At 41.2% G+C, this 12,591-nt stretch overlaps 1 protein-coding gene across 2 annotated transcripts; it reads right to left on the reverse strand.

Moving 5' to 3' along the window:
• Nucleotides 1-194: 194 nt before the first annotated feature.
• Nucleotides 195-11,669, reverse strand: sltm (SAFB-like, transcription modulator). Of its 2 annotated transcripts, none has more exons than XM_072380543.1 (20): nt 11,528-11,669; nt 9,752-9,839; nt 9,614-9,669; nt 8,980-9,007; nt 7,098-7,698; nt 6,435-6,478; nt 6,212-6,315; nt 5,956-6,105; nt 5,714-5,826; nt 5,455-5,615; nt 5,260-5,360; nt 5,105-5,161; nt 4,857-5,011; nt 4,529-4,724; nt 3,974-4,098; nt 3,623-3,796; nt 2,933-3,241; nt 2,700-2,838; nt 1,532-1,686; nt 195-1,440 (listed from the first exon to the last, which is right to left on the reverse strand). In XM_072380543.1, the coding sequence occupies exons 1-20, from the start codon at nt 11,660-11,662 to the stop codon at nt 1,329-1,331; spliced, it is 3,003 nt and encodes a 1,000-aa protein (XP_072236644.1). In that variant the 5' UTR covers nt 11,663-11,669; the 3' UTR covers nt 195-1,328. The 2 variants fall into 2 exon arrangements, with proteins under 2 accessions (XP_072236644.1, XP_072236643.1); XM_072380542.1 differs by having other exon boundaries at nt 6,212-6,318.
• Nucleotides 11,670-12,591: the final 922 nt, after the last annotated feature.

The raw sequence follows: 12,591 nt of genomic DNA on the forward strand, positions 1-12,591 counted from the left end.
AGAATACTGAAAAAACTAAATCTAGTGGCAGCAGCTCTAAGATTGGCTCATCACCCAAAATGTTCCTAAAGAAAGCTGCATTTTTAAATGTTGTACATACATATGTTGCATTTTCCCTGAAACAGCGAGGTTTCATCCTGCCGCTTGCAAACAAGTCGCCGCACCCATAGCTGAACAATTAGCACAAACTCACACCAAGTGACATTTCTGTCGTTTAATCAAGTTTCAAATTACAGTGGGCGCTGGTAAGGGATTATATGAAGTGAGTCTAAATACATACATAACAGTTCTGGAAGTGTGTTTCAAATGCAAGGACCAAGAAGCTTTTTAAAATTAATGAAAATAAATAGCACTGAAATGACTTATGAGACATTACAGAAGTACCTCCTGATAGTCAAAGTGGAGGCCGAGTGACGGCTGGTCAGCCTACAGTACGGCGTCCACTCAAAGGGCAGATTTCACATCGTGTGTGTGTGTGTGTCACACGGTTCACATTCAAACATTCTACATGCTGCGACAGAAGTACTTTGTGCTTGTATGACAAGGTTGAATGATCCAAGAAAGGTTCCCCAACAACCTGGGCCTTACAAAAAAAATAAATAAAGTAAAACATCACCGTAAGCCAAGAACCGACTGATATTTATAGTCCGTCACGTGCCCAGAATGACTGGAATAATGACGAGCAACTGTAAAACTACGACTTATGCTCCTTTTCAGCACATGTGGCTCCACTGAATGCCAAGCATTAAAGGCCTGAACACAGCTCAGTTTGTGTCCTACCAGAAGTCATCTGCTGCGATGCAGGGTTTCTATACAGCTTCTGGTTGTTTTTTTATGTTGTGTTTAAGCAAATTCAACTAATCTCTACAAAATAGGATATCCACACAAAGTATGACTTCCAAAAACAAACGGGAAAAGTAACGTTTCCAGGGCAAAACAACCCAAATCATCCATGTCATGTTGAACTCTATAATACACATAAGGAAAAAGACATATTACACAGGGAAGCAGAGTTTAACACTATGCTATTGAGTTACAGACAACACAAGAGACTTCATCACTTGAAAACTTGTTACAAAGACTTCGAGCTGTACAGGTTCTTCCTAAATATTAAAACTTGTGCACAGGGTTGTTTAAACCCCACACTGAGGTAAACACTTCATCTACACATAATAAAATAGTGTTGTCAACCTCATGGCCACAAAAGTGCCAAAAAAAAACCAAAACAAAACCAAAAAACAAATCCAGTTGATATTCTAAAAAATAAAAATAAGGAAAAAAAGTCTTCAAATTTTCAGATGCTTTAAAGGGGCAGAATGTGGATGCTGTTAGAAAGGCCGTGGCGTTCCTTTGAAGGTCTTGAATCCACCAACTGTGCCACCACTGGGAATGGAGTTATTAGTGATCTGTACAATTCTGCTTATTCCTGATGAGGAGTGACTGCAGAGAGACAAAAGGTCACGTCTAAGGTGGCTGCGAGCAAGGCACACCATTCAATTTTCTCCTCATTACTTGGTCGATTTTTCTATACCTTGAAGGAGATATCATGCCGCCCCGAGAGTCTCCCATCCTGCGATTATCAGGGAAGCCCCTTCCCTGAGAGCTTGAAGCACCGTGCCACTCCTTCCTCAGTCCCTGCTCTCTGCTGTGGCGCTCCACCACGACCTGTCGGCCGGAGCTGAACGGCTGCAGAGACAGAGTTGTTTGAGTTATGGAGTAAAAATCTGATGGAGTGAAATCAAACTAATTGTGATAAATTAGCTACATCATCACCATAAACACCCTAAGCTTTGAAAAAAAAAAATTAAGAAGGGGGGGTGTGGATAAACATTTGAATATTTTCACATACAGGGAATTTGTATGGTTTGTTTTATTAACTTATACAGCAAAATAAGTGATGGGCAGGATTTCCTTACATGCTGAAATTCTCCAGACAGCCCAGAGTGCGCACGTTATCCAACGCAAGCATTTAAAAAGCGGAAGTTATCGCAACGCAAGGAACAAGTGATCCGTCAGTACTTGTCAGAGCATGATGCTTTCTATTTGCTTCAGGGAGGTCATCGAGAAAATGTGTTTTTGGTTGCGAGGACAAGTTCATCCTTTTCAGCTTCTCCAAAGACCGACTTAAAGCAATTTTCCAAACCAGCAACACTGTCGTGAAGCGGTTCGGTGATGCTTTACAGACACCAGTTTTATGACTGAAAACCAGTACGATGCTTTGTGGCTACACAAGCTGGAATTAGAGGCTGCTTCATCACCACAGAGACACACAAGTGAACCACAAGAGGTGAATGAAACCGTTTCAAGCGTCTGTTGTGTTGGTATTAGATGTATGAGTGGATTTTAGCAACCATCTGAGTAAAAGGCAACTAACAGTACTTTGTATTAATGAATTTATGCACATGACAACTGAACACCACCCCTTCCCCCTCTAAAGCTGCTCAGAAACACAGTTACTCACAACTCCCCCAAAAGAAAGCTCTCCCTCGTTCTGGACTCAAATTATTTGGAGCTATGAAGAGTGCAAAGCTAATCTGGAGGTACCCGAGATCAGGAGTCGAATGACTGAAAATGACAACGCCAGGTCTGCTGTGAGAGCAGCAAATACCTGTAATGTTTTGAGCTCTATCATATCTACAATATATGCAGCATGAGAAGCCACAAAGTCAAAAACAAACTATATTCCTGGGTGAGCTGACCTGATCATTCATGGCCATAGATCTTCCTTCACTTCGATCATTAAAGCTGCTCCTTCCACGGCTGACTGAAGGACCTCCTCTAAGCGCATGACCCGGACCGTCTCTGCCCGGTCGCTCTGCACGCATTCGCATTGGTCCGCTACAAAACCCAGAAAAGACATTTCATACACTTTAGCTTTCAACAGCAGTCTAACAATGTTTCTCCATGAAAGTTTTTTTTTCTGTTTTCCTACCGTATATCTCCTTTGTTGGAGTTTATCCCCCCATCATTCTTCCATCCATGCCCCCCATCCCTTTGCGTGCGGTTGTGCGACATGGCGGGCATTGTAGCCCGCGCTCCGACGGGCCGATCATGCATGGGCGCTGGACGCCTGTCGTCTCTGTCCCGGCGGTCGGTGTCCCGTACTTCGGCGCGGGGAGGAGGCGGTTCAGCTCTGCGGACAGTGTCAAAGTTCTTGGGGTAGCGGTCAAAGCCTGAGCTCTCTCTGTGTGGAGCAGGCCGACTCTTCTTTACCTCTGGTTCACCGACAAACCGGTTACGTCTTGAAACAAAAGGACCAAAATTAGACTCAAAAGATCAAACTTGAACAAAGAGAATGACACAAACCAAGGGTGCCGGATTTAATTCAGGTGGGGGAGCAAAAACTTTTTGTTAGGGTCAGACTTCACTTGGAAAACTAAATTCTGGTGTTTGGTGAGACCAACATCAGGTTCAGAACCGCCACTCCTCTCGTGAAGAAAATAATCGAGGACCAAATATGGTTCAGATCACGCATTTAAAACTACAATTTCCAAAAGTAAGAAGCAATCAAAACATTACGTTTTTTGGTTATGTTTTATAGAAGTCATTACATTTTTCTTTTAGGGTGGAAGTGCATTAATAACTACTTCCAGCACCCGCGCCACAGAGTGTAAAGGTGTACCTGTCGTATGTGTTGGGCTGCTGGGCAGCAGCATCTGGAAAACGACCCCTCTCGCGGGGAGTGAAGTTTGTAAAGCGGTTCTGCTGCCGGTTGTAGTTGGAGCCTTGGTTCAAACGGACCTCAGACTCAGGCTGCATCTTCTTGCTGCTATTCCAAAAGGGTTCATCCCTCCGGCTAAAAGATTGAGCAGAGACATTTCCTCGTGACTTAGGCGCATCATTAATGGTCGTCTATGCTTTGGTATATCATTTAAAAAGAGATCTATTTCACCATCGTCATGTTTGCTTATAGCATTAAAAATAGTCTCCTCACAACACAGCTGCTGAGAGAAAAAAATAAAATCCAACAAACCCGTGTTCCACCTCACGGCCTCTCTTGAGATTGTTTCTCTTCTCTTGCTCAAAACGAAGCTGCTCCTGTTGCCTCCGAAGCTCCTCGCGTTCACGGGCCATACGCTCTGCCTCTTTACGCCTTTCCTATAGGAGCAGATATTAAAAAATAAAAATTATCAGGGATATTGTTTTATGCTTTCAGGTAGTGAGAAAACCAATATGGCTTTACAACCCTTCTGAACTTCTATGGAGAAAAAGAACAATCCTGTTCAGCTGTCTATCATTCTCAGCCCTATGACACACATTCTGACATTGGTCTTTGTAGTTTTAAAGTCTGATGCCTAAATACACCCCTCTTTTCCAACGTTGCCTTTTATTTTATGTTACCATCCTTTTCTGAGCGTGACCTTATAGTTTAGCAGCTGTGGGGACCTGAACAGGCTACTTAATGTTACAGGAGGCCTTCCAAAGCCAGCTGCTACTAATGTCTCCACAGAGAAAATCACAAATCAATACCCTGCAGATAAAATGCAACAAACATAGCTAAGTAGATGCAGAATAATTTCATTCATACCTGCTCAATACGGATTCTCTCTCTTTCAAGCCTCTCCCTCTCCAGACGCTCCCTTTCCAGCTTTTGTCTCTCCATCTCCAGTCTCTGGCGCTCCCGCAGTAGGCGCTCCCGGAGCACGTTTTCCCGTTCTTCACGCTCCCGCAGCAGGCGGACCCGCTCGCGTTCCCGGCGTTCTTGTTCTGCAATTTCACGGCGCCTACGGACAAAAAATAAATAAATAAACAAAAAATACACACATCATTAGTCTCAGGACTGTAGGAGAACAAACACGTGACCCTTTTCATTTAGAGTCCACTAAATGTGTGAATAATGCAGAGCATCAGGATACCTGCGCAACTCCACAGCTCTCCGGACGCGCTCCAAGCGAGCCATGCGCTCACGCATTCTCAGCTCCTTCTGCTCTTTAAGCTTCTCAAAGGGCAAGATGTCTTTTTCTTCCCCTTTGTTTGGAAAATTTCGCTGCTTCTCTCTCATCATCTCCAACTAAAAAAGGGGACAAACGGAAGTTTAAGGTTAAGTATTTGAAGTGTCTTAAAAGTAAAACGCAGTATGTTCAAAGTGAAAATGGTTGCCTACCTCTTCAGGAGGAATCAACCATTTTGGCCGCCTCTGAAAGTTGGCATTGACAAAGGGCTGCATTTTGAGGGGGGGGCAGAAAACAGGATGACATTTAAAATCCTCTTTTAAAATAAAAAACAAACAAAAAAAACAACACAAATTTACAGTCATACTTTGTCAAAATACCGTCCCCTTCTGAAAGGTCTTGGTCTGCCAAAATTTGGATCTCCCTTGGCGTGATCTGCCATCATCATCTTTCCTGGGCTCTTTGTCCCTATAAAAGAAGAAATATCCAGATGGAGCGCACAATAAAAGTGTGTTCAATAAAATATGACTTTCTAATTATTGAGTAAAGAATGGCAACTTACGAAAATGCCTTCTTTCATCTTTCTTCAAAGATTCTTGTCCAGAGTTGGATGAAACCGACTCGGATCTTCCACTTTTGGCTTCTTGTTTCTTGGATAAATCTTTGTCCTTTTCTGACAATTTATCAAATTTCTTTTCTTCTTTTTTGAAAGATGGCTGTGCTCTATTTGTAAAATGGAGCAGAAAAACGTTGAACGGGAATTAAAAAACGGGCTTAAAAAAGGACGAAGGTTTAACATTTGAACCTTTTCAGTCACCTACTTGTTTGTCTGTTTCGCTCCAGTGGAATTGCGTTTATCAGTCGACTTGCTGGAACCCGCTTTGTCCTCTGCTTCCTTCTTTGAGGGCTCCTTTTTGAAGGGATCATTTTTGGCCTAAGAAACAATACAAGTAAAAATAAGGCCATGCAAAGACGCAGCAATTTCGTCCGTCAATACACAAGGTCACACTGGACCAATCAAAAGTGTCCTCAAAAACATTGCATCATTTGCACTCTTACTTACCCTTTCAACATATATCTGCTGTCCGTGGAGCTCTGTGCAGTCAAGGTGGGAGATGCATCGCGTCACCTCTGTGCTCGAAGACATCGTCACCAAGCCGTAACATTTTGAACCAGGACTACGAGCATTTGTAACCACCTTGGCACTTAAAACCTGTTGCAAATATTGTACGACACGGACAATAAAGTTGCTGTAATATATACACATTTATCTTTTCTTAAACATACATTCAAATTAAACAACTGCACACATTCTTTACCTTTCCGTATTTGCCAAACAAGTTCTTTAGATCTGCAGCTTTGGTGTTTGAAGACAGGCCGCTCACCCATATGTTGCGAGAAGAGCTGCTGTTGCTGCTGACAGCTGCTGGTAAAACGGATTCAGTAGGAATCGGGATCGTTAGAACAAAAGCACCCTCGAGTTGATTGAACTGAGACAAGTGCTTTCCAAGGTTTCATATTTCTAACATTTTTACATCTTACCCTTTTCATCTTTTGCCGCTTTTCCATCCCTGTCCCTGGAAGAGCTACAAAGCAAATGTTGCCACAGCAAACAGGATATAAGTGAAGGTACATAAAACCATGATGCAAAGAGACAGACGCACATCTAATAGGATTAAAACAACGTGTTTTGTACTGTTGTGGGGGAAAAAAACAAACAACCAAAACAACAAAACAAAATCCTTTAGGCAAGGCGTGGATCTGAACCAATGTCTCAAAGGCTTCATTGTTTTTCCAGTGGTGAGATGGGTCAAGTTGTCAGCCAATTTGTTCCCTGGACCAATGAAATCTTCAGAGGTTTGTTCAACTTCAGCGAATCATTTGACCAAAAGGAAGGGGGGAAAAAAATCATCATGGAGTCTAATGCTGTTTTACACTGCCTTGTGTAGAATCTGGAAAAGGCTTTAAAACTGCCGGAAAGTTCAAAGTAACAAAATAAGAGTTGTTTTCTCAGCTCCGGGTTAACGCCACAATTTAACCAACTTGAGAGAAATAAATCAGAGTAGTAAATTGGAGGATTAGGTACATCAGTGAACATTTCCCTTATGGCAAAAAATAAAAAAATCTTGAGGCTACCCACAATGTTGCGTTCTTAGTGAGCTGGACTTGGTAGTAGTATCAAAGAACTGACATAGAAAGACAAACCTCTTTGCTTGACCTGATGCCCCAGTAGTGGAGGGGCCTTTCTTCCCAGAATCCTTTTCTTTATCTCCGGTTTCAGCTTTCTTCAGTGCGTCTCTGCCGTCTTTCTTCGTGGCTTCACCTCTGGATTCATCGTCCGTCTTACCATCTATGTGGCCTTCCATCTCTTCCTCCTTCATGTCATCATCTGGGCTCGTCTCAGCAGAGGTGTCTGGCTCATCTGTGGCCTTCTCTGCCTCTGGATCTGGAAGTTTCACATGTTTACCTGTTTCCAGGAGGTCGTCACCATCAACTTCTAGGGTGATGGCATCTTCATTTGGGATTGAGACGGATAGGTGATCGTCCTCAGCTTCTTTAGAGGTACTCATGGCTTCAGCATCCATCTCACCCACTTCGGTCACCACCTCTGGGTCTGCGTCCTCATCTGCCTCTGGCTCCTCCTCTGCATCTGGCTCCTCCTCTGCATCAACCTCTGGCTCAGGCTCTGAATCAACCTCAGCCGTCACAGCTTCTGACTCTGGTTCAGCCTCAGAGTGAGCACTGCTGTCCTCACAGGGTGTAGGCTTAGAATTTTCACGAGTACCATCATCTGTATCAGTTACATCTGAGGGATTTAATAAGGGATAAACATGGCAAAAACACAACTTTTAACATTGACATGTGGCATGTTACTTGACCTATAAAGTAGGATATAAAGCACATTTAGTGTTAATGGTCATCGAGGGCGGAGACACCACAGGAAGACACAAAACACACAATCTTCATGGAAAATGGGGGAGGGGGGGTGTTTCAGTGCTCCTCATTTCTGTAGGCACGGTAAGTACTTCTGCCATCGTGCATAAGGAATGTGCAATTCCAGATGCTTCTTGCAATGTGTAGCAGCTCTCCAGATCCTTTGAAAACGTCCAAATTAGGAGGGAAAGAATCCATCAGTTTGTCATTCATTTTCTTCTATATGCAAAACACATCTGCAGCTGATCAGTCCACAACCAGTCAGATTCCTTCATCAATGTCAGTGTCTTAGCAGACTTCAGATCCCAAACAAGTCGCCAACAAAATAAACTAATGTGTCCAGTCGTCAATACATGGAATACAAAACCTGAGTCCCTTTGGGTAAAGCAGACTGTGTAAACACACCATGATCTCTTCTCTGCACTCATGTTGGAGCTGCAGTGAGCTGGGTAGTCACAATTTTTTCTTGAGCATTGTTACCTCTGGACTAACAGCCTGGGCATCAGTACAAAGTGCTGAAGAGTGTTGCAGTCCTTGAATCAAACCAAATCCCAACCCCAGTCAATGACTGTTTCACCTTGACGAGGCATATGAAAAGGTGCCTGACTCCATTGGCAAAAGGGGTGACGTGATAAAGATCTTCCCAGTGCACGTGTCATTCACATGTCTGTCCAATCATGGCGTCAATCACAGCATCAACAGGAAAGTCCAAGCATCCTCAAACCTTTAGGCTGTTGCCTCTTCCAACTGATGAGACATAAAATGTCAGGTTGTGATCTTTCATTCTTCATGAACTCGGAGAATGAGGAGAGTTGAGTGCCAGAGAATATGGAAATCCATAGAGCCAAACAGAGTTTTTCCTTTTAAGTGCCAAGGAATTGGTCACCTAAAAATCAAGGCCAATCCCGTGATTTCTGTGCGTGCGAGTGAGTGACCCAAAAATAAACCCGAGCAGTTATTGAGAAATGCCTGTTTACTCCTTGCATATTGTTACCTATAGGGGGCAGTAGCTAGCAGATCCACAAAATACCATAATAGTGTGTGTATTACACCAGATGTTTGTCATACATGTAAGCTGCACAAAAAAAATAAATAAAAGGAAGAAACTAAAACCTTATGTTGACATCAGGCATTAGTGTGCCAACATACATACCCTTTTCTGATTCATACTCCTCGGTTTCCTACAGAAAAAAAAAGAAAGTGAGTGGAAATTTTTGTTCATGCGTACAAATCTAAATCTAAATCATCTATATCAAGACAGCCTTGTGTTGAGGTTTAAAGACACAGGCTTTAAATTTTTATCTTTGGTAAAATGTTCACATAAAACCCAAAGGATGGGTTTTGATACATACAGCCAGGCTTTTCACATCTTAGAATTTTAGTAAGTCTGACGTTTCATTGTGTATCAAGTTTGTGGCTGTGTGTTCTGCTATCATGATCGATGAGATCGGGTCTAAAATACACAAAAAATTCAAAGTTTAAGTCTTCTAAGCATCTTAACTGCTTTTCGTCATAAACATGTTTAACTTTTCCCCGGCAGCCAGTGCGATGTTTGTTGAAATGCACAGATAGTAAGGTGGTCTTTTTAGGCTCAAACCGTTACAAAAATCCAGGTTTGCCTTGGATTTAAACAAGTAACTGAAAGAGCTTTCATCACAGCACACTGATAAATGGGAAATAATTGTCTACATATATACAACAAGATTGTTATAGTGAAGATATCTTCCCCTATCATCAAGATACTTTGGCAAAAGGAAACAAATATATATTCTGAGTTTTACAGCTACCTTGGAAAACATATCTTCCTCCAATGTGGTGTCCTGATCAGAATCCACTTTCTTCCCTGAAACATTAAATCGTCAAACAACCAAAAATACACAAAAATGACAAAGCATAGTCCTGACAATCCACCCTGACTTCATTACCTTTAGCTTTTCCACTTTTCCTAGTTGATGCGTCCGTTGAAAGCTGGATTTGAATGTCTTCTGGGTCGCCACCTTCATCCTCAATGGCCTTAAAGTATTTTAACAACACAAAAGGAAACTTGTTAACACAGCTTGCGAGATAGTACAATGACTTTTTAATAAATACAGTCACACTGAATTTGGGCTAAGCCTGTTTCAGCCTTCAGTCTTCTTCATTCAAAAGGGAGTCAACTCTATTAAATGGTGAAAAACAACAAACAGGTTCAACCAGCTGTTTTCAAACAAGTAAATGAAGACAATTGTGCAATCATGATCACAGTTATCTCAAACAATTGTGATTACACAATTAATTTCTAATTTTGACACCAACTCTATCGAGTCATAGCACCAGTGCAGGTCAGTGAGTTTATCAACCAAAGCCTGTGGTGCTATACTGCCGACGATTTGTGTTACAGCTCTGTTCTCTAACAAACTGAGTGCACATTTGGACAGATATGCAGGGTTTGACCCCGGGGTGCACTATACTTATGTGCAGTTATTCTGTTTTTAACCGTAGCCAGTATTGGCCGTGAAGTGATGCCCCTAAGACAACAATGCAGTCTCACTCACCTTCTTTTTGCAGTAATTTCTCTCACAACAACCCTTTAATCTAAAAAAAAGTTACACATCATAGGCATTTTTTTCTCTCCTCCACAACAACCTGACCAATTGGAGTATGTATGCTGAAGTGATGTCACAGGAGTATGAGATGCATATTTTAAACAAACATCAAAAAGGCAAAAATGTTTATAGTTTTTCCCTGTATGATTTGAAAGCAGTTTGGACAAATTTAGCTCCCAACAATATGCATTTAGATTTAATTATTTTGAATGTTTCCCTTCTGGTCCTTTCATTATATGCATATCAGTGGAGCAAACATATTCTAATAACCCAAGAAAAAAAAGACTGATGTCGAATTGTTTAGGTTACATGAGCATTATAAAAGGGCAGACCATGCAAACTGAACAGAGTAGAAAATTATATACCAGGCTGGAGGTTAAATTGAGGGGTACAGTGTACATAACCTTTAATCAGCACGAAATAACGGTTATTACTGTCAGTCAAGTCGTGCGATATTCCCTCTACTGCCCCTGTGTCGACTTAACTGCAAACATTTAATAAAGACTAAACTTCTACAAATCATACCTTTGCTGTCACACACTGCATGGCGAAAATCAATCGGAAGAAAAGGTTCACACAACCATCCCCTTTCACCGCCTTTAAGTTAATTTGTATGGACCAACAGCTGAGGTCAATCACGTGTAATCTACCCCATCTGTTACTCTAAAAATTTGCACCATTTAGTCTACCCCTAAACATGTCACATTGCTGACGTAGTTCAGAAAGTCACATTCAGATTTTGTTGTAGAGGCACAGATTGTATGCAGGCGCCTCTCCTTTCTGTTTGATACTCCCAAGATTCAAGACGAATATGTAATCTCCAATGGTGCCTGTAACAGTGTTACCTTCAGTCCATGCTCATTTGGGACTGCACGAAACGCTAATTGTTTTCCTATAAATGTGCACGTGCAAACGAAATTATTAGCCAAAATGGTTGTTTCAATGCAAAAAAGAAAACGAAAGAAACCGAGTCGCCGGTTATTTTGCAGTTAAAAGTGATTAGCAGGCTAACAGGAAACCCGTCACAACATTAGCTAGCATTAGCGCTAGCATTTCTGCATCATCTACCCAGCTCATTCAGCAAATTTCAGCAAATATGAACGTCGTATCGATTACCTGTTTTAGTCTTGAAAGGAGAACGCTTTTTACACCAGTGGTGTCCAAATTCCGCCGTTTCAGTTCGGATTTAAGATCAACAACCCTTAATTCTGATATCTTCTTGGAATCCGTTGAAATGGCACCCGACGCCATTTTACCTCAAAATTATTGAATAGTGCGCGCGCAGATCGTTTAGCTTGTCCAGCTTCTTCTTTGTTGTCTTTATTTTTCGTGATCAAATATGTCAACGCCATCTACTGTTGGGGCTAATGAGCCAGTGAGTGAACAAATATAAAAACTTGTCAAACTGAGATGCATTTTATAAAAACGCCTCATGACTCTAAAAACACATTAGATTATCTCAAATGACCACAATACTTGCTGATTTATTTTGGTGTCACTAAAAAACAATAACAAACTCTCCACTGTAACGTGTTCATGTACTAATTATGTGCATTGTGGTGTCTGTAGTCCACTGTGGAGGCTTGCACAGAAACAGGATTTTATACAATAACAAGTTAATTTGCTCAAACTTTGTTTTTCTTCAAACTTTGAGCCCAAAATCTCCACTTGAATCGCTCATACACGCGCCAAGCTTTCCAGCGCTATTTCTATTATGTTAATTTCTATTTCATCAATTAAAAAAATTATCTTCATATGTCGTCCATAGTCTGATTTATTCAGCATTTTATTCTTCCATACAAAATCATTATAGTTTTTCTTGGCTGTTAAACTTTCTCCCATTTATAAAGTGACACAAAGTGATGTTCAAAACCCAAATGAGGATTGTCTTTTTTTTCTAACATGTCAACAAAGAGTAACGAGATTTTGAATATGGCTTTATTGAATGTTCAGACATATTTCCTGAAAGCTTATCCACATTAGCACATATTCAGTTTACTAATGCTTCTTTAGCCTAACATATTCAAACACAACATTTCTGAAAAGTTGGTGCAGGAAACTGGCTTGTAATATTTCATTATAATAGAATAACAAACAGCTAAATACAAATAACAATAATACAATAAGTGTATTTATTTAGGCTTTTTTTTCATCTGTGACAAACAGAAATGATGTCCTTT

Source organism: Leuresthes tenuis, unplaced genomic scaffold, assembly GCF_036924035.1.
Source record: "Leuresthes tenuis unplaced genomic scaffold, fLeuTen1.0.hap1 SCAF_2, whole genome shotgun sequence".
In the NCBI taxonomy this organism is placed as follows: Eukaryota; Metazoa; Chordata; class Actinopteri; order Atheriniformes; family Atherinopsidae; genus Leuresthes; species Leuresthes tenuis.

Excerpts from the sequence above, each read along its gene's own strand:
- sltm (XM_072380542.1), bottom strand. The coding sequence starts at position 11,662 with ATGGCGTCGGGTGCCATTTCAACGGATTCCAAGAAGATATCAGAATTA. Across the intron at positions 6,479-7,097 it reads GCATCAGGTCAAGCAAAGAG|CTCTTCCAGGGACAGGGATG; the intron begins GTTTGTCTTTCT and ends TTTGCTTTGTAG. Across the intron at positions 5,162-5,259 it reads GGGGACGGTATTTTGACAAA|CCCTTTGTCAATGCCAACTT; the intron begins GTATGACTGTAA and ends CTCAAAATGCAG.